Source organism: Ambystoma mexicanum, chromosome 11 (assembly GCF_040938575.1).
Source record: "Ambystoma mexicanum isolate Mex_15411 chromosome 11, UKY_AmexF1_1, whole genome shotgun sequence".
NCBI lineage: Eukaryota > Metazoa > Chordata > Amphibia > Caudata > Ambystomatidae > Ambystoma > Ambystoma mexicanum.
The window spans coordinates 832708630-832731312 of record NC_090934.1 but is presented as its reverse complement, the minus strand read 5'-3'; the positions used below and the strand labels follow the sequence as shown (position 1 = coordinate 832731312).

The 22683-nt window shown below is 43.7% G+C and overlaps 1 protein-coding gene across 2 annotated transcripts in view; it reads right to left on the bottom strand.

The window, feature by feature from the left end:
* Positions 1-22683, bottom strand: part of KCNC1 (potassium voltage-gated channel subfamily C member 1) — a 434810-nt gene that overhangs the window by 86578 nt on the left and 325549 nt on the right. Inside the window, exon 3 of one of the 2 annotated variants that reach the window (XM_069623782.1) lies at positions 539-594. The exons of the other annotated variant lie outside the window; for it this stretch is intronic. Within the exon in view, the coding sequence (XP_069479883.1) occupies positions 539-594 (56 nt within the window). The remainder of the gene's footprint in view (positions 1-538; positions 595-22683) is intronic. 2 annotated transcript variants of the gene reach the window in all.

The window sequence follows — 22683 nt, the reverse complement described above, 5'->3', positions numbered from 1 at the left end:
AAGTAATTTAGACATAGTGAAGTGTACATACCAGGTTTCCTATGTGTTTGTGTGTGCAGGAGGCATTGGGGCGAGGAATGCGTGTGTGCATTGCTGTGTAATTCAGGGAAGGGAATGCTCTGTACAGCAAGACCTCCAAGTAAGCTTGGAATGGGTGATATGCAGCACAGAAACAGGAAGATGAATAGGTTTTTCCACAGTGTTTGTGTCTGTGTGGGACGACGGTGAGCTATACCGTGCACTGAATGATGAGAGATGCCTGTTATAGAAAGATTTTAGGTAAGCTAAGATCAGAGAGAACCTGCACCCAGAACCTTTGTTTTGCAAATAATGAGTGTATTCGTGTTTCTGGTACAGGTTAGGGTGGCCTTAAGCAGTTCTGATGTGGAGGTGACGAGCTGCCCCTTTTAGAATGATCTTCAGGTAAGTTGAGAATAAGAAAGAAACAGCACTGCCATATGACTTAAATTAGCAAGCATGTCTTCACAGTGCACTACAATAAACAACACTCCTTCCCACCATCCTGACGCATACTCACCGAATCCAGGTTAGAGGCCTGCACCCCTGCTGGCAGAATGATAAATTGAGAAGACACTTTAGAAAAAAAATGAAAAACGTTTTCAGTATTTGTTAAGGGTGCAGACAATAACACGTGTTAAAATGAGGACCGCTCATCACAAATAACACTAACTTAGCAAAAGAGATAACGTCTTAAATATCATGAAATGCTGATCTTAAGATGCCAATGGAACCTTAACTTTCCCTCAGGAATATGGTGGGCCAGCACATAAGGATGATCCACTCTGCAAATAAAAACTTCATTAAATCTTGACATTTACTGAAAACATAGGCATTAACACCATATGGGGCACTTATCAAAGAAGTGACTAAGTCGTACTCCTGGAAAGAGGTCTGCATGAGTCACGAAGAAGTTAGTCTGATTAAATCTGACTTTGTTCTCACTGACTCTGGTCTTACTCATAGTAAGATGGGAGTAAGTCAGAGGTAGTCGTCGTAACTTCTTTGTTAATCAGATAGCCCCCTGCAGGGGAAAGACAACAGTAAGACATTCAGAATAGTTCCTTTCTATGTCCAAGCGTCACAGGTTTGTGTATTCATGTATAATGCAATACACCAATATTGTGATTAATACTTCATGGCAAAATAGTTCAAATCATACACTTGTCATGACTAGAACTATCACAATGCCTAGGATTAATTGTTTATTTGTGGTATGTGGCCAGTGATAAATAGTAGTATGTCATCTAATACCGATGAAAGATTAGCTGACCCATAAAGATACTATAATTTGCCACTAGAATGAATGAAGTTATTTGTTGTCGTGTGCATGGTGTTAACAAATATATGTTTGAAGTTATGTCAGAAGACCTACAGTAATGTTGTAGGGAGAAATTACGTAACTCAATCTTGTCAATATGGTCACCCAGCCATTGTGACCAGTGATGTCATTTTTGCATTTCGTACGTGATATCGCAATGTATAGTACTCAAGATATCAGTTGTACTTAATTAGGTGATGTGTTTACGAATCGTGTAATTAGAAATGTCACTGGCGATTTCTGTGGGACATCATACATAACTGACCCATCTATTTGCAACAAGTATATATAGCTCACACTATGACAGAGGGTCATCTCTAGGCTTAAGGGAGCTGGACCCTAGATCAAAATCTCTGCACTATTGCGTGAACATTTAACAAAGAAAGGTTTGAAAAGATTTCATAAAGTTGAGGAGGTACGCTATCCAGTATTAATACCAGAAGTTAGGCCATAACACATGGATGTTGCAGTCATTATTGCGTGCTCGTCTTGATCCAGCAAGTTCCTGCTGAAACACCAAAATGTTTGCATAGGGCAGTGGGGCTAATATTGATGGCCAGATTAGGGGGTCCTATCTTCAAATATGTTTGTGAAGTTGGCAAAAAACTTTTAAAAAGTCAAGGCAAACTTCCACTCAGAGATATTTGACTGCTTTTGGTCCTGGTGTTATATGGTCCAATGTCAGGTGGGCTCCAGTATTAACTGCCTTTTGTGAATGACATGTAATTTATTTGGGAAGTCAATGTATAGGATGTAGATATAATGAAGCCCTGAAATAATGGCTGAACCAATCATTACCTGTCTTGATATCCTAGGGGCAACCTGCCTGACTTGGAAGCAAGCCAACGCCAATCAACACACGTTCAAAACCCAGCCCCGCGCTTAGAGGCTGGGCTTCAGTATGAAGCACGATATAAGAACCCAATCAAAAAACCAAAAAATCAGTTGAGCAGTATAAAACAGCCCATAAAGCTAGAAAATACATTCTTCAAGATGTTTCTTATTTCAGGGGCCGTAGCCATGTTATAACATTTCTAACTGCAGATCTGATGATAATCTTGAACTTGAAGAATTGAGGGATTGGAAATAGGAGTTTTCAGTGTTCTTGATGTCTGGTGCAGGAAAATACAAATGATCTCCATTTCCTTTTTAGTTTGGTACACCATTCCTTCATCAATGGTCGGATCTTACAAAGACACATCTGACATTTTTCATGTCTGTTCAGTGCATCCCTATACCAAGAAAAAGAACTTGACTCCATCACTGCATGATGCAAAAGTAATATCAGACTGCTAAATGATTGGAATTAAAGAACACACATGAATATTAAGAAAAATGGCGACCCCATGGACTCTGCAATCAATGGAACGAGTGGTAGAGTTACATTTAACTGGGTAAATATGCTGTGCTCTGGTCCATAAGAAGGAACTTAACCATTGAGGGACCCATTGGCGACTCTAGGTACAGATGATAGAGGATTTAGGGGTAGCTGATGGTCAACTATTTCAAAGTCACCCGGTGATACAGCAGGGCTAATAGGACACTATGGCCCGAACCACCATTCAAAGTGTCCTGTCCCACTTCAAAAGGATGGTTGTCCCAGTCACACATCTGGAAAAGAAGTCAGAGTGTTTGGGGTTGAGCAAGTTTTGAAGGTCCCAGAAAGGTTGGTGTTGGCTGACTGACACTTATATAATATTTTTTTAACAAAACAGATAAAACGTGCATTTCCCAATAACCAACTGGGATGTTAGGATCAAACAGAGTTTTTGTTCCAGGAGATGTTGGGCAGTGGCTTTCTTTAAAGTGTCAAGCATTTCTCTTTCATATAAATTAGATTTCACTATTTTTGGAACAACCAGGGCAAGCCTCCATGCTCATTTTGGGTTTATACTGGCTCGGTTTTATTGTAAGGGTTTAAGAATGGAAGTAATTTGGCTTTGGTGCAAATCTTTAAAGTTAAATGAGTACCAGATTATAGCCCTTATTCACAGAGCGTTTTCCAATGGGGGTTTTGCCATTATAAAAAGCTCCCAACTAGGCCCTATGACTCGATGGGCTTGGGGAAACTAACAGTACGGAGGGTAGACTGCTTATGTATGAGAGCATTTGGTTAAGATGTCACTTGCATGCTTGTACTTGTGTATTTCATCATAAAGTAAAACGTGGCTGTGTTCTTGCATCAAACAGTGTGATCATATTGCTTTGGGCGTGATCTGTGGTTGACTTTATCATCAGTGGGAGGTTTTTCAGCTCCCCTTGGATTCATGTTGTCTTCGCTTGGCGTTCATTTGTTGAATGACAAGGCGAGCCATCCTCTGCTATGGGGATACCATTTTATGGCACATTCTGGTGTTGTGGCATGATGTCAGTATCAACTCATTCTTGAAGAGGGATAAAGGTTCCTTCCATTGGCACCTTAATGTTGTCATTTCATAAAATATAAGGGCTGCCATACTCCTTTTCAACGTGATCTTACTTTTGTTAAACTATTATTTGTGATAATAGATTACCTTATGGTAACACAGTGGTATTGACTGTAACCTTAACTCTTTTTGAAAGCTTTTTAATGAAGAATGTGTTATTAGTGACTTTTGTTGTGGAATTGTCTTTTTTTTTCTAACTCTGAGTGTAATTATGCATATTACGAATTATAGAGATTTGAGTGTATGCACTCTTCCTTCACTGGGTCAGTTCCATATGCTAGTTTGAGCAACCATACCTCCTTTGAAACTTGTTTTTTTCAGATATACTATTTTTTTTTATAGTCCTTGCAACCACAGTTGTTGCTGTTTCTTTCCACTGTAAATAGCTAGTGTTAACATCAATCGATTCAATGGTATTCATTTTGCTGAACTTTAAAATATAAAAGGCTGAGGTAGGTCTCTTGGTTCTCCAACCTCTGGCAGATCTCAACAGGAAATGGTTAACCGAGCTGCCTGACCGGTTTTCTGACCAATTCATGTCTTCCTTATATTATAAAAGAAAAGTTGTATTTGTGACTGTCATTGTCAGCTTTAGCTCAGTTGTCTTTTTCGAGTACCTGAGCACAAGTGTGGCTATTACCGTCTAGGGGTGTAATGGTCTATTTGTAAGGAGCCGACCATCACTTAAGTAGCATCCTGTCTCTAACTGTGCTTGGTTGAAGGGAATCCTGGAAAATCCCTGAATTGGTAAATGGCCGGAAGATTACCACTGGGCCCCAGGACATCTAAAGAAGGGCCCTGTAGTGAACTAGCATTATCTTCAGCCACCAACCCGAACTGACTTTTTGTGAAGATATTCACCATAGCGAGCCTTTCTGTTGTGTTCTCATATCGGTCTATGGAAGAGAGTACTGCAGTGGTTTGCAAGGGATCTCGCCTCTGATCCTTTTCACAGCACATTTAAAAACATTGCAGTTTATTTCACACATACGACAACAACTCTTTTCAGAATTTGAGTATTCATGGGGCCTCACTTCTACTTTTTACCCACAGCAATGCACAAGCATAAAAGACAAAATTAAGCAATCGTATAATACTTACGCTACTACACAGGATGGTTGGAGGAATGGCTTCTCTACAGCAAAGTTTATGTGCAATAATTCTATTCATTCCTCCTAAGGAATCCCTATTTTCACTCCTGTATAGTTCACGGGTGTCCAGTACTTCCATCGGCATCCATAGGTATCACAACATATCCCTGCAGGCCTTACATGCTTCCTTGACACATCACCGCAGAGGGGCCACAGAATCACAGTGCTGTTAGGTGGATGGAAGTCGACAGCCAGCTCCTGACTATGATGTTGGCGACTCTTTTTCATTGGTGCCGGAAACCCGACTTTACGATGATCTTCGTAGGCCCATTTCTGATTGTTCGAAGAATATAGTGCGTAGCTTATCAGACAAGATGCCAGTAGTAATGGTCATTGCTCCCCCGGTTTGGTGTGTCCTTGTTTAAGGCTACACTTCTAGATCCAACTTTAGCAAATCAGTATATATGCCCGTCTTAATGGAGGATAAACCAGAATGTAACGTCTATTAAATCCTGGACTCCTATCATTCATGGATGAGGTCAGTATCTTCTGGACTAAAAGTGTAATGGAGCTAGGAAGAACTATATACCTAACAAATAACCAATTCTCGCTTCCTTTCATTTCTTCCCTCATCTTTCTATTCAGCTATTGTTTGTTTGTAATCTTTTTGTGCCATTTTGAGGACTATTTTTAAAACCGCCTATGCTCAGAAGAAGCCTTATGTGGCATGCAGCATTATATAAATGATACATAATGTAACATAACATAATGTAAAGTAACAATGTAACAAAACATAATGTAACATTGCGCATATGAACATAACGCAGGATAACATAAATTAACATAACAACATAACAACATAACATAACAATATGCTTTTGGGGACTGTTGTTTATGTCTCAGAAATGATGGTTCTATGACCGGTTAGTATTGGCTTTATTACATCCTGTGCCAATTTCCACAGAATGCCATCTCTTTCGAACTTTCATGTAGGACCTTAAATTGACTAAAAAGTCAGTCTTACCAAATTCCTTCTAAAATTCCAAAATGCCAATTGGATTTCGGAAACATCACAAAAAAATGATAATTAAAATAAAAGCATTGACACAATTCTGATATTCCAGAAATTGTTACATTTCTGACCTCCTGAATGGTACTCCACATAAATCGTTTTCTGTGAAATTATGCTGGAGCATAAATTCTTGATATTTGTCCAAATGCCCCCAATTAATGGCCATTTCAACCAAATCCATAGTGGCTTCTGTACCAACTGTTGGCTTGTAAATGGAATCATTTGTATGCACACATATTGTGTGTTTCAGTTCCTGGTCCAACTGCAGCATCCTATAGTCTTTGCCAAAGGTATTTTAGGTTTATTTGCCGCAGCATTGTCAGCTTGCTGTAGTCGCCAAATTCAATTTGCCTGCATTGTCTATCTTCCTGTGGTGCACAGCACCAGGGATTACCAGTATGCGCTCTCTGGGGAGCTCATGGTTAATCTTACTATTGCTCTCTATTCCATACCCGTGGGAGCTGTGTGCCATACCTGCTACCAACAGCTGGCTTGATGCATTGGCATTCAATGACGTATCACTTAAATTGCCAGGTTTAAAGAAGCTGGGCATTTTCTAAGTGTTTGCCCAATTCACTATTTTGCTGGTCTGATCTTTCTGTTGGCTGTCTTTAATTGTCGCCCTATTCGTAATACAGTTTACATCCTGCAACTTTATTTTATGGATTTACCTCTGATGCTCTGTGTGCCAAATGACTCATATCGGTGGGTTGCAATGGAATTTTTGGCATGCATTACCGACCAGTAAGATAGGCTCCGTTCAAGACCTGGCTGTATTGGTTGTCATTAGGGAAGGTCAAACATATACATTGAGACCAACCATATTTTGAAGGATTTAGGGACTGGCCTACAGACATCTTGAATCATTATGACAAGTGAGTAGGGATTCCATAGAAAAGGCCCTTCGTCTTTTACTGACCTCTTTAAAAGTAAGGACTGTTCTCATATTCCCACCCGAGGAGTCGAAAGGCGGTCTGGATTGAAGGCTCTTGAATTTTTCACTCACGTATTCAGGAGTCAATGGAGTTCAACAAGTGCCGAGTCGATGTCATCTCTTCCATCAACCCCATATGACTGCCAGGCTGCGGCATTCTGCAACGATTGCTGGTGACGTCTTCAGCACACGTGGAATCCAAGGTAGAGGTGGCTAGTGTAATTAAGACGGACTGACGTTACTGTGTTTTATGCTGTCTCTCAAGGCCCAAAGGAGAGCATAGAGACAACCTTTCGGATCACCTTCAGATGGATTCGTTAAAATAAGCTTCAATTTGGGAATTCAGGGACGGGAGGATTCCAGGATAAGATCTTGAAAGTCTAATTGTCTTGCTGATGAATTCTGTGCATGCAGGAGTCCATGAACGTGAAATACATAGAGGCTGCAAGAGTTTCCTCCCAGTCTGAACTCCGTTTTGGGAAATTGGAGTTAGTCAGCTACAAGGCACAATGCAAGCAACTTCTGACTCATGCATCCTAGCTCCAGGTGCTCTGCATGTTCTGTAGTTACTTATTGTTTCCTACAGGTTTCCGCAGTGGGTTTCATGTGCTTGATACAGGTAGGTAGGATGTATGTGGATACCTTCATTTCTCAGTACTCGCCCCTGTGAAGAATATCTCTTAATAACACAAGATGCCTCTGGTTATTGGTGCAAGCAGAACTGTAGCCGCATGGACACACATAGTGACTGATGGGCAGTCAAACGGAGTATTAGACAGGAACATACAAAGAATCACAAGGTGGGACACCGCCAGACAGATAGATAGACAGACAGACAGGCAGACAGACAAACGGGTAATTGGATGAACATATACAGAAACAGAGAGACAGATAAACATACAGACAGGTAAATAGAAAGATCAAAATACCCATTCCACAGGGATGTGACTATATAGGTCTTCACCTCTGATGAAAGGACGCGAAGTATTAGCAAAGAGACACTAGCATACTTTTTGGCAAATCAATGGAGGTTACGTGACATACCAATGGACTAAAGAAAAGTAAATGTGATAACCACATACAAAAAAATAAGGACCATCAAAATCACGTTACGGTAAAATGGAGTTAATTCCATGGTACATAGATGTAGGCACACCAAGAAGGTGGCAACCCCTTGAACTGTAGCCGAGATAGTCCTGTGTGGATGAGTCACATCAAACCTATCTAATCTGATATTGCAATATTTTAGGAAGTCTACAAACGAGTTGGACAAAGGTGAAGCAAGTGACTATTTCATAAACACAGCATGGAAATGAGATCAGTTACGGGGGAAAACTAGACTGATTTGCCGATTGTGGTACGGATAAATCAACTATAAAGTTGAAATAGCGAACAATAGCAAGCGAAGTAAGCTTCAATTTGATAAGTAAAGATGTGCAAGTAGTAGCCGACAAATAAATGTCTGACCTTATGTAGAAGTGGGTAGCGTACACCGACACACACCTCAATTATATACAGTAGAAGAAAGAAAGGAAGACAAAATGAAGAAGAAAGGAAAGAAAGAGCTAAGAGAGAAATAATAGTTACAACGAAAGCTGAGGTGAAAAGAACAAGAAAAAAATCAGCAAAAAGAAAAGGTCATGCAAGAGACATACAAAGGGGAAGGAATATATACATATATATATACATAGAGAGAGAGAGAGAGAGATAAAGGCAAAGGAAAGAAAAAAATGAACAGAGAGAGGGAAAAAGAAATGCACTGAAAGTGGAAGAAGAGGAGTGGGAAGATAGGGTAAAAAATACATTATAGAAAGGGGAGGAAATAGGAAGAAGATAAGGGAGGAAACAGAGAAGATATAGGGTATGGAGAAAAGTGCGAAACTGTAAACAACAGAAAATGGTGGCAGTGAGAAGACAAATAAGGAGGAGAATGTGATTTAAAAACAGGAAGGGTAAACGATGAGAAAGTCAGAAAGCGGAGGAGGACAAATAAAGAGAAGACAATGAAGGGGAAAAAGGGAAGAAAGAGAGGCAGGAATTAGATTGGTGAGAGACAGGAGAAGGAAAAGGAGATACATGAGAGAACAGAAAGTGAGAGACAGAAGAGAGCGTTGTAGAATGAAGGGGACAGCTAGAAAGCAGAATCTGGGATGAAAAGAAAAAGAGAAAAGGGAGTAAAGCATAAGGAGAGTGAGAAACAAGGCGAAGGGGGGAGTAGGAGAACATTTCAAATATGGCTATGGCAGGAGACACTTGTCAAAATCTGGGACCTGCCTTATTAAATGAAGAAAAAGATAAAATTACATTTCTATCATTCTGATGAAATTACATTGGCTGAATGCACCAGCCAGGTTACTATTACAGTATACTTTATCATATACAAGGGCATAGCCACCAATGACCAGACTACCTAACTCAAAAACTGGCATTCTCTGAGCCAAACTCTAACCAGATTGAAGATACAAGAAATATCCTGGGGAGATGGTAATGGTACTTATAAAATGAAAACTAAGGCCTGAGGGCATCAAGGCGTTGAGAGGCAGAGAACCAGAAAGCTACTAGGGATGTCCACTAGAACAAATGGGCTTTCAACACACTGGGAGCATGGTCAGTAATCTCACATAACATAGAAGGCAGAGCGTTCCACAAAGAGAGGCCCAGAACTGAGAAAGAGCATCCACCTAATTGGTACGTTTTGAGAGGCAGAGCGTAGGCACCTAGTAGGCTGGTAACGGATTATCTTTTCCTGTAAATTCTCTGTGCCTACATTGTGAATTGCATGTGATATGCATCGTGAGTAATGCACAGAGTCTTAAATTTAATACAAGAGTTCACTGGAAGCCAATGGAGCTGATGTAACATGGCTTGTGATGAAGTCAGATGAGGAGCACCCAACGCCTGCAGTGCTGCCCAGTTTTGCAAAGTTTGCAGCCGCTGGATGTGGAATGTGGGTTGTTTAAGAAGATCTGTGTGATTTTACCGCTGCGGAATGGTCCGCGATGGAAATATCTGCATGGGAAACAAACGTAACACAAAAATGTTCCCATGCGGACATCCATTGAAAATCACACTGATTCAAACACACACCCTCACTCCCACCCCCACCTCACCCCTACTTACCTTTGCTTCCAACGCACTGGTCCCTGCAGCGCCAGTCCCCTTTCATTTCTGTGATCGGGAATCGGCGTTGCAGGGTCCTTTTCTTTTTTTAAACTTTTGCTCGGGTGACCTGCGGGGTGTCCCCTGCAACCTCTGCCCACTATACTGCATAGTATAGTGAGTGGGGTGTTGCGGGGGAAACCCTCGCAGCCCCTGAGTTTATTTATATATTTATTTATTTTGCTTGGGTGAGCTGCAGGGGTGGCCCCCGCAATCCCTGCTCACTATACTGCACAGTATAGTGAGCTGGGTGTAGAGGGGGACACCCACGCAGCCCCCAGCTTCTTTTTTTTTGCTTTTGCTCGGGTGAGCTGCAGGGGTGTCCCCCGCAACACCCCGCTCACTATACTGTATACTATAGTGAGTGGGGTGTTGCGGGAGACACTCCCGCAGCCCCAGGCTTTTTTTTATTTTATTTACCGACCCACCAAAACACATACCACAAAAATGTCAAACTTTTTTTGGTATGTGTTTAGGTCTTTTTGTAAGGTCAGTAAATTACATTCCGTAATTTCTTCCTATTCTGTATAAGATATACACCATTGCAGTAGTCAAGCAACCCTATCATGAAAGACGCGATTACTTGTACTCTGCAGTTGGAGGGAAGGAAAGGAAGAATCTTCCTAATAGATTTTCATTTGGCAAAACAGGCATTGCATGATGAGGTAATATGTGCGTCTCTAAAGCCAGATGACAAGAGCTTCACCCCTAAGTTCTTTTCTGAACTACTAGGATAAGGACACAACCCCAAGGAATCAGGCCAGAATTATGTGCTCATGTTGATATTAAAACTGGGGGAGCCAATCCCCAAGACATCGGTTTTCTCCCCATTTAGTTTTAACCATTTTCTGCCATCCAGTCCCCAATTGCTGAAAGACAAGTTTTCAGTTTACCCGGGGACTCCAGAGCCGGTGAATTAAGGGGGAACACTAGCTGCGTATCATCAGCATCGGTGTAAAATGCACCCCATGTTGAGAGATGAGATCTGCTAAAGGGCGAAGATATAAATCAAAAAGAAGAGGAGAAAGAGAAGAACCCTGTGGGACACCACAAGAAAAAGTGGTCGGGGTAGAATGGTGGGACTGTAGGAACATGGAATACAAATGATTTGCTAGAAAGTAGGAAAACCATGCAAGTGGAACTCCAGAAATGCCGGCCTTCTCCAGTCGTTGCAGGAGAAATGCGTGGTTAAATGTATCAAAGGCCGCAGGGAGGTCACAGTGAATCAACCCTCAACCTCTTTGCCATCCTGAAGGAGTGCAAAGTCGTCAAACAAACGAGACCATGAACGCTTTTTTACCCATATGAGGTCTAAAACCCAACTGAAAGGAGTATAAGAGTGTATTTGCTTCTAGGAAGTGAGACAGCTGAGGTGTTATGATCGCCTCCATAAGTCTCAGAAGGACTGGAAGGAGAGATATGGGATGATAATTGACTGCTAAATATGGGTCTATCTGACGCTTCTTTAAAAGAGGAGTGACAAGAGCACGTTTCAGTGAACAGGGAATAGTACCAGATAAGAAAGAACGTTGAAGAGCGGCAATGAACAAAGGTATGATTGTTTGAGGAAGTACCTGAAGAATATGAAGGGGAATAGGGTCCATGGGGGAAGCTGACTTCAGTTTGTTAAATGCAGTCACAACTATCTCGTCATTAACCGGTTCAAATTGAAAGGGTTTCTGCAGAACTGGTTCCAATGGGAGATCAAACCCTTAATGAGAGCTTAGGGCAGTTCAGAGGGTCACTGGCAATAGATAGATGACCCACTTGTCCATCTATATACCTAGCCTGTTCAATGATATTTTGACTTTTGGGATCACTCCATCACTGCCCCTATTCAGAAAACACCTAGTCACTTCTTTGCAGTGCGGACCATCACCCATGACCTTCCCCCTCTGCAGCTAATACTCCTTCACCATCTGTGCTTCTTACTCTTTGCATCTCTTCTTCATCACAGTGCATGCACCCCTCAAATCCCACGCAATATGGACTGAGATGGATGCCTTTAGTGTTCTTGTACTGTGCATGAATACTTGTTACTTCTTTAAAGCACACCACTGCTCCCTGAAGCTTGTTTCTAAACAAAAATGAAATAAGAGCAAAGAAAAGGTAGAGGAGAAGGGAAAATGGAAGATTGATAGAAAAGAATAAGAAAATGGAACAAATGAGAGTGGCAAGAAAGGCGATGAGAGAAAGGTGAAAGGAACAGAAAATGAGAGGACACAGGAGAAACGGTGGGAGAAGGCTTCAAAGGAGAGCTAGAGATAAAGAGAAAGACAGCAATTGGGAAATGAAAAAAAAACGGTAGAGAGAAGGGAAAGACAAAAAGGAGGTGGGCACAGGGCAGAAAGATGAGAAAAAGTTTGTATGCGAGGAAGGAACAAAGACGAGGATAATGCAGACGGGAAAAAGGGAGAACGAGGGAAAGGAGAACAATTGATAGAAAGGAAGCACCAAGACCTCATGAACAAGTCATAGTGTTCTGTCAATCTGTTGACAATGCGGAGTGTTGTGTTCAGTTTTGCCCACTGCAATATAAGAATTGATGCACTTGAGAGAGTGCACACATGCATTACCCATTTAATTGAATTGCTGAAGTATTTGAAATATGAAAAAATACTGAAATGGCTCGTTTTTTTAGTGATTAAAAAAAGGTTTGGTGGGACATTATATGAATATTTATGGAACAATATTAAGCTGAATATATTGATTATTTTATTACATGTGATTTTAAGATATTCTTTCTCACTACTCTGCAATGGTTGCATTCTACATATTGGCATGCCAATTGAGATGAGAGTCTTTGAGAAAGAATGGAATTAGAAGGTGTTTACATTTTATATAGAAATCCAAGGAATTGCTAGCCTGGCATTAGCATACCAGGCAAACGGATATAGAAGGAAGTTGATGGAGGAATACAAAACACGTAGGGCCTGATTCACGGAAGCGTTTCTTAATGGTGCCTGATTTACACACGTTTGCATTTGGGAACGTCCCATTGAAAACATTTGTGTAAATCAGGCCCTTAAAGTGATGGGGTCAATTATGTAGACGAGTTGGAGTGTGGGGAAAATATTACTCATTATATATTGTTATGCAAAGGTTTGATTTCACAAGCCTTCCTCCCAAATAAACTATATTACCGACTATTTGACCACAAAACAATACATCTTTACTTGCAACTTGCACATGATCATTTAAAACCACACATGTTTTTCTATTTGCGGTAAAGGAAATGGTCCTGAGGATTCCAAAAACAGCTCATACAATTATCTTTCAAAATGGATTAGTGAAATCGTCTACACTTGTCACATCCAAATCTACCAGCATATGGCTTTACAAGTACCCAAAGGGAAGACCAAAAGCAGTTGTTTGAGTTAGTGTATATTTTTCTCTGATCGATCTGCTGGGCTTTCACTATCAATCTGCAAAGGCCAAGGTCACATTCAAACCATTTGACTCATTTCATGAAGCTCTGAGTACCAGGCCCCAGCAATCATGGTCCAAAGCTGCCTCACAATGGCATGGCCAAACAATCAAAATAAATATTAAATCTTGAATCTATAATCCGGAAATCAGAGTTCATACAGCCCTGAATCCAAAAAGTGGAGACTGAAATAATAGACATCCAAACAAAAGCAAGACCAATATTTTCCCTGCAGCATTAGCATTTCTCACCAAATTCTCATGACCTCACCCTACCTCAGTAATCTCTTTGGAGAGATTACGGAACTGATTTACGAAAGCGTTTTTGAATAGGAAATCCCCATTGGAAAATGTTTTGTAAATCAGGCCCTAAGTGAGGAAATCTTAATTCCAAGCAAGATGTGACTTCACGCTTCTGTCTTCCATTACCCAGTGATCACAAGAGCATTGTTATGATCCTCTTAATTCCCTAAACTCTAATTCAGTTTCTTCTCCTGTTAATCCACAACAACTTGGTTTTCAGCCCCTAAACTTAATTATGTGCATCCTACTTGAATCCACGAGTAGCTACTTAACGTTTCCTATAGAAGCCCCAAGGCTTTTGCTTGTAACGCGTATCTCCTCTTTCGGCCATGACTCCTTTGGTTTCTTTTGACCTGCCTCTCTCTTCCCTTTCGCCTCATCTTCCCGGGATTGCTGTACCAGCTTTTTCCCCCCTTTTTTTGGGTCATATTTCTTGACGCACGCCATTATTATCTTTCCATTGTGGACTACATCAGTTCTATTCTGTCAACTAATCGAACAAAACAACTCTGATAATGTAATGCTTCTTCAGCTCAACTGTAGCTCTCTCCTCCTTGGTCTCCCTGCCAATTTCTATACCTGCAGTTCCCACAACATTTCTACTTGTGCCTTACCGTAAACTAAATCAATTTATGTGACTTGTTCAGTCTGCACCGGTTAACTTTTTCTCTACAAGTCAATTTTAAAATCCAAATTTCTGTTGACTGCTTTTAAGTCAGTTGAGGTTACCCGTTCCTCTTAGCTCTTGCCTCCTTGGGATCACCCTACTTGATCTCAACACTCATTATTTTAGCTTTGGTATTTCATCTCAAACACCTGTTCCCCTCTTCATTCGTTTCACCCTTTTGCCTCTCTGCTGAGCTCTCTTTTACTGTTCTGCACTAAACTTGATGATTTTTGGTTATCCTGATGTTCTCAGTCTAGTGCCTCCTTTCAATGAACAAGCAAATTAGTACATTTGCATTCACCTGTGCCCATGTATCTCCTACTACAGTGCATTTCTGTGTGTACGTGTGCGTCAAAGTGCTGTAAACCATAAGACCATAAGTCTATTTAAAATATAAAACGGGGGGTAAGAGGCCCGTGATTAGGTTCTTAAAGATGAGGTATCATTAGTGGTTGGATTGCACTAGGCAATATCAAGTTTTCGGTGCTCCCGTGACAGACGTAAACCCGGTTAAACTTATGCGTATATATCAACCGAATGCACCAATGAAATATTAGCTTTTTAAATCTTTCTAGAACTGAAAGCACATCCTCCCAATCATCATGCAGGATGGAGGAAAAACAATAGGTATAAAAAATGGGAAACCACCAATTTGTTTTTTCTATAATGTTTAGACTTACTCTGTGCATTGTGCCCACTTTCTCAATTCATTGTTCCCACACTCTCCACTCCCTTTGCCTCCGTGGTCTCTGTGTCCACCCTTCACCAGATGCCATACTCTAAATCATGCATTCAACAAAGTTAGTCCCCTTGGCTGTCCCACTAAGATCCCTCTTCTCTTTAGTACCACTTCTATTCTCCCAGCATCTTACTCTTAATTCCTGCACTTGCCCCATCCCACTTAATGTCACTCTTTATGTCATTTCCCCGCCAACGTCCCTATCTGGTGAGTCTGGACTTTGGGGTCCATGTTCAAGCATCCTCTTTCCACTTGAGCTTTCCTTTGACCCTTTTGTTATCTGGGCTTATGGTTCCTTTTTCTGCGGCACTGGAACTTTATTTAGAAGCTTTTTAGGATTTGTATCCATGTTCTGTAATCTGTGTTTATGTGGTGGGGTGGCCTAATTTTTGGCTTGCAATTTGCATATTGTTGCTCTCCTTTCATAATATACTGTTTCTACGGATCATCAGCTTATTTTATTTCTTTTTTGGTATTTTTTTTAGCTCTGTTCCTTCGTCTGTTTTAGTTCTGTTATTTGTGTATTGTTTTCTTCATATCTTTATTCTGAACACATTCATTATTTCTGTACAGCGCTTAAGTGTAAAACACGATACAAGCACTATGAAACCTAAAAATGAATATCATTGACTCCCCCCTGGTTGCCAATGAAGTATAGGCATGTCCCATGTTGATATGATCCCTGTCATGCTGCAGGTTTAGATCCTCTACATACATCAAGATGGCAACATTTTGCGAGCCACTTTTATGCCAGTTATAGCATTTGCCAATAATGAGAAATATAAAAGTTTAAAAAATATAAAATTGTAAAACACCCAAATACATGAAAGACTTTTATGTATAGCTCTGCTAGAGAGGATGCTTGCTTAGGAGAACTAATAGCCCAGAGCGTTAGGCGCTGAAACGGTTGGTTTGAAATCTGTCACTGAAGGTGGAGTGTTTGCAAACTTGTGGAGTAAGGGCTTGATTTACAAACATGTTTTCAATGGGACTTTCCCATGTTAAAACATTTGTGTACATCAGGCCCTTAAGTGTCGTAGCTGGGGTCCATGCACTGTGGCGAGTCTCCCTTTTTGCAATGCACTGTATTGGATGGATTGAATGAAGGTTTTGGTTGGAGGAGTTCAGGGATTGTAAAGGTGCACAGTGTTGTTTTTTTCTTGCTGCACAGTTTTTGGGGCCTTGTCTTGAATGCATTTGTCTGGGAGACAAAGAGATTTAACTGTGATTGGTTAATTCTGTCTTCAGGGTATAAATAAACTGGAGAAGAGATGGGACTTTCTTTCAGGGTTAGGAAGGCACACCTTTCAACGAATTTGAGAAGAACAAGTTACTTTCTTACCTGGTAACGTTCTTTCACTGGGATGTTCCGACGACGTATTGCACATTTATGACAGGTAATCACCACAGCTGTGCTGCTTCGGAAAATTTTCGGCATCTGCGTCCTGCGTCGATGAAGTTGATACGCTGTCCTCGAGGGCCTCCGTCGAGCCGACGTCACCGGATGTTATAAGTAGCCTCAGTTATAGTTTTTTCCCAGAACGTGTGGCACCAATCTTCTGCCAGAATGACTACAGAAAGCCCTGCGGAAAAGAAAACTACAATCGAATAAGAAATTCTGTAGAGGGGCAGATAGGGAGGGAGTAATGTGGGATTCATCGTCGGAACATCCCATCGAAAGAACATTACCAGGTAAGAAAGTAACTTGTTCTTCGAAGGGATTGGTTTCTCCGACGTATTCCACATCTATGACAGACTCCCAAAGCAGTACCAATGTAAGGAGGTGGGAACGAATTTAGAATTTTAGAATGCCCAATTAAATTGCAGAACAGAGGACCGCCTTGCCAAAGGCCAGATCTTGCCCATGGATAGAATCCAAGGAGTAGTGTTTGACAAAAGTATGGACAGAGGCCCATGTGGCTGCTTCACAAATGTTACGAATGGGTACACCCCTCTGCAGGGCAGTAGAGGCAGCCACACCCCTAGTAGAATGGGCCCGTAAGCCTACCGGAGGGTTCTTACCCGCCAGGCGGTAACATGCAGAAATTGTCAAGATAATCCATCTAGACAAAGTCTGTTTAGTAACAGCTTGTCCCAAACGCCTTCCAGCGTATCCAATAAAGAGCTGATCATCCACTCTGACCCGGGTCATGCGTGAGATGTAAAAACTTAAAGCTCTCCTAGGATCCACCCTATGGAGCCTCTCCTCTTCCTTACCAGGATGCGGAGGAGGATAGAACGCCGGAAGAACAACCTTCTGGCTTAAATGAAATTCCAACACAACTTTCGGAAGAAAAGAAGGACGAACCCTAGGACAACGCTGTCCTTATTGAACACCGTGAAGGGTGGCTTAACGAAAAGTGCCTGCAACTCACTCACTCTGCGAGCGGAAGTGACTGCAACTAAAAATACAGATTTCAAGGTTAACAGTCTCAAAGGGCAAGAATGTAAAGGCTCAAACAGAACTCCCATGAGGAATTTTAGAACCAGGTTCAAATCTCAACTGGGCACCTGGAAAGGTGACGGTGGAAACACATTAGTGAGCCCTTTGAGAAACTGGGAAATCAAAGGAATCTTAAAATAAGAACGCTCCTCAGACGAGCGCTTACATATGGACAGCGCCGACAGGTAACTCTTAATGGTACCCACTTGCAGGCCCTTGTGGGCTAAAGAAAGCAAAAAAGACAGAACCACAGGAACGGTACAGGGACTTTGGTGCAGGCCTTCTGGCCGAAAGCAACACCTCCATCACGTCTTCAGGAAGGTCCCAATCCTTATACCTCAACCTTTCAGAAGCCAGGCATGACAGTTGAGGGACTTGACCTCTGGATGGAGAACCTGACCCCCCTCCTGTGAGAGCAGATCGTCTTGGTAGGGAAGACAGTGTGGAGGGCAGATGGACATGTCGAGAAGGTCCGGGTAACACGCTCTCCGGGCCCATGCCGGAGCAATGAGGATCATCCGGGAACCGAACCTCCGTAACCTCCACAACACTTGCGGAATGACGGGGACTGGAGGAAACGCGTACAGCAGTGGGACGGACCACTCCACTACGAACGCGTCCCCTAAGGCTCCTCTTGGAGGAAATTCCCACAAGCAGAATTTTTCGCACTTCGGTTGGAACTGGTGGCGAAGAGATCCACTTGTGGGGTCCCCCAAAGGGCGAAGATCTCCAGGAGAATCTCCTGAGCCAGCTCCCACTCGTGAGAGACCGTGCTCTGCCTGCTCAGAGCGTCTGCCGCCACGTTTTCGTCTCCGGCCAGATGAACTGCCGAGATCGAAATTTCCTGCTGGATGGCCCAGAACCATAGCTGCATCACCTCTCTGCACAGAGGGAGAGACTCTGCCCCCCACCCTTTTTGTTGAGGTAGTGCATGGCCACTGTGTTGTCCATCAGAATCAGGACATTCTTCCCCTGCACAGATGGCAGAAAAGCATTCAGGGCTAGCCTGATGGCTCTCAGCTCCAACAGATTGATATGGAGTCTGGACTCCGACGGAGACCAACGACCGCTGACTGTCAACTCGTTGGCATGAGCTCCCCATCCCGTGAGGGACGCGTCCGTCACGATCATTACCTTTGGCCAGGATAGCCAAAATGGAGCCCCCTTCATCAGATTGCCTTCGACGGCCCACCACAGAAGATCCTGGGTGACTGAGGGTGGCACCCGAACGGGATCCAACATCCTGCCAGAGGACTGCGACCACTGGAGCTTGAGAGCCCATTTCAGAGATCTCATCCGCAACCTGGCCTCTGGCACCAGAAGAATGCAGGATGCCATGAGGCCGAGCAACCTCAAGAACTCGAACGCCGGGAGATTCTGGGCAAGTTGAAACTTGTGCACCATCTGCAGAATGTGATGAGCCCTCACCTGGGGAGGGAGACACTGCCCCAGGGATGTGTCAAGCACTGCTCCGATGTACTGGAGCCACTGGGTAGGTGTCAAGTGGGACTTCTTTAAGTTGAGGGAGAAGCCCAGCTTGTGAAGGGAGTGGCAGGTGACTGACAAATGATCCAGGACTTGCTCGGGAGAGCGCGCCCTGATCAACCAATTGTCCAGTTAGGGGTAGACGTGAATCCCCCCTTTCCTGAGATACGCTGCCACCACCACCATGAGCTTGGTGAAGACCCTCGGGGCGGAGGTCAATCCGAACGGCAGGACCCGAAACTGAAAGTGCAAGTCGCCAACCGTGAACCTCAGGTACTTCTTGTGCTTGGGATGAATCGGCACATGAAAATAACTGTCCTTGAGGTCGAGAGACACCAACCAGTCCTGAAGTTGAAGGGACTGGAGAACTTGAGAAAGAGTAACCATCATGAACTTGTCCTTCCTGAGGAGCTTGTTCAAACCATGCAAGTCCATGATGGGTCTCAATCCCCTGTCTTTTTTCGGAATTGAAAAAATGGGGAATACCATCCCTTGTTCCTCTCCACTACAGGCACCAGTTCTATGGTGCCTTTCTCCAGCAGGGATTTGATTTCCTGCACCAGGAGGGGATCCGGACTCTTCAAAGAGAGATTCCCTGGTGGATTGTCGTGAGGCCTCTGCCGGAAAGGAAGACAGTAGCCATGGGCTATGATCTCCAGAACCCTCACATCTGAAGTAATGGCACGCCATTCTACAAGATGCTGCGCCAGCCTTCCCCCAACCGGTGAACCATGGGACATGGCCTCATGACTGAGCTGAAGCGGCTGCGGCAGTACCTGAGGGCAAAGAGGCAACTGCTCGAGCGGCCTTGGCACCTCGAGTACCTTGTTTTCCACCTCTGGTACTCCTACTGTGGCCCCTTTGACTTGCAGCTGCCCTCGATCTACGAGTAGTATCAAAAGGAACCTCCCCTCCATTGCTGTCCCCTAGGACGAAAAGGCAGAGTTTGGCGAACTGCAGCGCTCAACGACTTTGCTGCAGCTTTGGAGGTCTGAAACCTCTCAAGGCTCTCGTCAGCCTTGCTGCCAAAAAGATGTTCACCATCAAAGGGCATGTTGAGAAGCCGGGCTTGTACGTCAGGAGCAAACCCCGACTTCCGCAACCATGCAAACCTGCGCATTACGTTGCTCGCCACCATGGACCAGCTGACACAATCTGCCACGTCCAAACCCGACTGAACGGATTCACACATGGCATCCTTGCCATCCTGAACGAATATACGAAATGCCCCCCATTCTGCAGGAGAAGAATGCTTGTTGGGACAAGCAACCCGCCGACGGGCTGAGTCCTCAGACGAAGACGGGGAAGGCGACCGGTGACGGTTCTTCCGTGAGTGCCTTGAAGAAGCAGAGGAATGGCGGGACCCACTCCCGGACCGAGACCCCCTGGATTTACGGCGACGACGCAGAGAGTCCCCTCTCGAATCGTTGGTGGAAAGCCCAGCGGATCTCGACTTTCGGGGCTTGGAGACCCTACCGACAGAAAGCTTCTTCTTCCGCTCCCGCAAAGCCTTCGATGTTAACGACTGGGAATTGTCACAATCATCCGTAGCATGGTCCTCACTGAGGCACCAGAGGCAGACGTCATGTGGGTCCGTCAGCGACATCTTGGAACCGCAGTCCTGACACTTCTTAAAACCCGATCGGAGGGCAGAAGAAGACGAAGACATGATATCTTCACAAACAAACGAGTTCGAAGAACCGCTAGAAGTACTCAGAAGAACCGAGGCATGCCGAGATCTCCGAAGTGAACACGTTCGCGGAAAAATCAGAACTGAGGCTACGGGCGTCGTGCGTCCTACTTATAACTTCCGGTGACGTTGGCTCACCAGAGGCCCTCGAGGACAGCGTATCGACGTCATTGACGCAGGACGCAGACACCAACATTTTTTTGAAGCAGCACAGCTGTGATGATTACCTGTCATAGATGTGGAATATGTCGGAGGAACCAACCCCTTCAAAACATATCTTTGAGACATTCTTTCAATTGTTAATGTTGTAAATAATGTTTAGTTCCTTTGAATCACAGAAACGGGAAGGTAACTAAGGTTGAATAAACGGATATAAAAAAAAGGTTCAAACAAAATAATAAGATCATTTGTGCGTGGAAGGTGATGCCAGCGGAAAGTCAGTTGAAATGGATTTCCAGTGGCCCACTTCACATAAAAGTCTGGCTAAAGTGTCATGAACCTAATTGAGGCAAGTGATTTTTAGGGGCATATAATGTAAAGTTCGTATTGGGGAAAAAAATGGCAAAATAGTCCTTTCACCATTTATGTATTTATTGATTGAGCATTTGTCAGGCGCCTGTACAACAAAATAGTGTTTCAAGGCACCACAAGGCAAAGTGGTAAGGGGAGGATGACTACGTAATAGCAAACGACAGACTATATACAATTGTGGTCCTACTAGGCATTGTGGCATTCGGATGTGCAAGTGCTGTGAAGAAGTGCAGGATGGAGGAAGGTAAGGGCAAGTGCTGGAGAGAGACCGGGAGGGAAATGCCAAGGGTGCAAGGGAAGGAACTGCGGGCTAAGTGCTAGGGTGGGGATCCCATGGGTGGGATGCACAGCCACCCAGTAGGGGGTCCACAAGGGCAGTGCTGGGGGGAGGGTGCTGGGATCGACTGGGCAGGGGCCTGGTACCTGGGAGATTCCTGAAGGTCCAGGATGCCAGTATCAGCGGCAGTGGGGTGATTAGCAGGGAAGGGAAAGAGAAAAGCAGAGTTTTGATATGTTTCCGGAACTTAAGGAGGTCCAGCGCAAGTCTGAATGGTACAGTGAGGCTGTTCCAAAGAGTGGCACCAGCTGAAGAGAGATACCTGCCCCCCACTTTCTTCTTGGAGAAGCGTTTGGCAAGCAGAGAGTTGGAGTTTGAGGAGCGGATGGCTCTAGCAGGGAAGTATTTAGGGAGAGAAAGTTGGAGCTAGCGTGGTCCCAGCCCACAGAAAGCCTTGGGAATGAATCAGAGGGTCTTGAATTTGATCCTTGCAGCTACACAGAGCCAGTGGAGAGATTTTAGGGCTGGAGAGATACGCTCCCTAGGCTTGAGGCCAAGGATAGGTCTTGCAGCCCTATTCTGGATGTGCTGAAGGGGGCGAAGGGAGGAAAGGGGGAGATTGAGGAAAAGGCTGTTGCAGTAATCCAGCCTTGAGGGCCAGAGCTCTGGAAACATAGAGCGTCTGGGGAAAGGTGAGGAAAGGGAGAATGCCTCCAAGTAGGTGAAGCTGCAAATGGGACTTCTTGGCAAGGTCCAAGATGTGAGGGAAGAAAAAGAGGGAGAATACAAATATGATCCAGAGGTTTTTGGCCTCAAGGGAAGATGAAGGTAGAGGGCCCAAGAAGGGCAGGCAGAGGGTAGGAGGGAAACAGGGTGCATGTGTCCCAATAGGAAGGAACTCTGTCTTACTAGCATTAAGACAGATGTTGTTTTCCGCACACCATATCTGGATAGCTTATACACAATTAGGGCTGATGGAGGAGGAAGAGGAGGGGTTAGAGGGAAGTTTGAGTGTCATCAGTGTAGCACTGGAAACGAGGAGAGAAGGAAGCGATTAGGTGAGCAAGAGGTGCAAGAAAGATATTAAAGAGCCACGGTGAT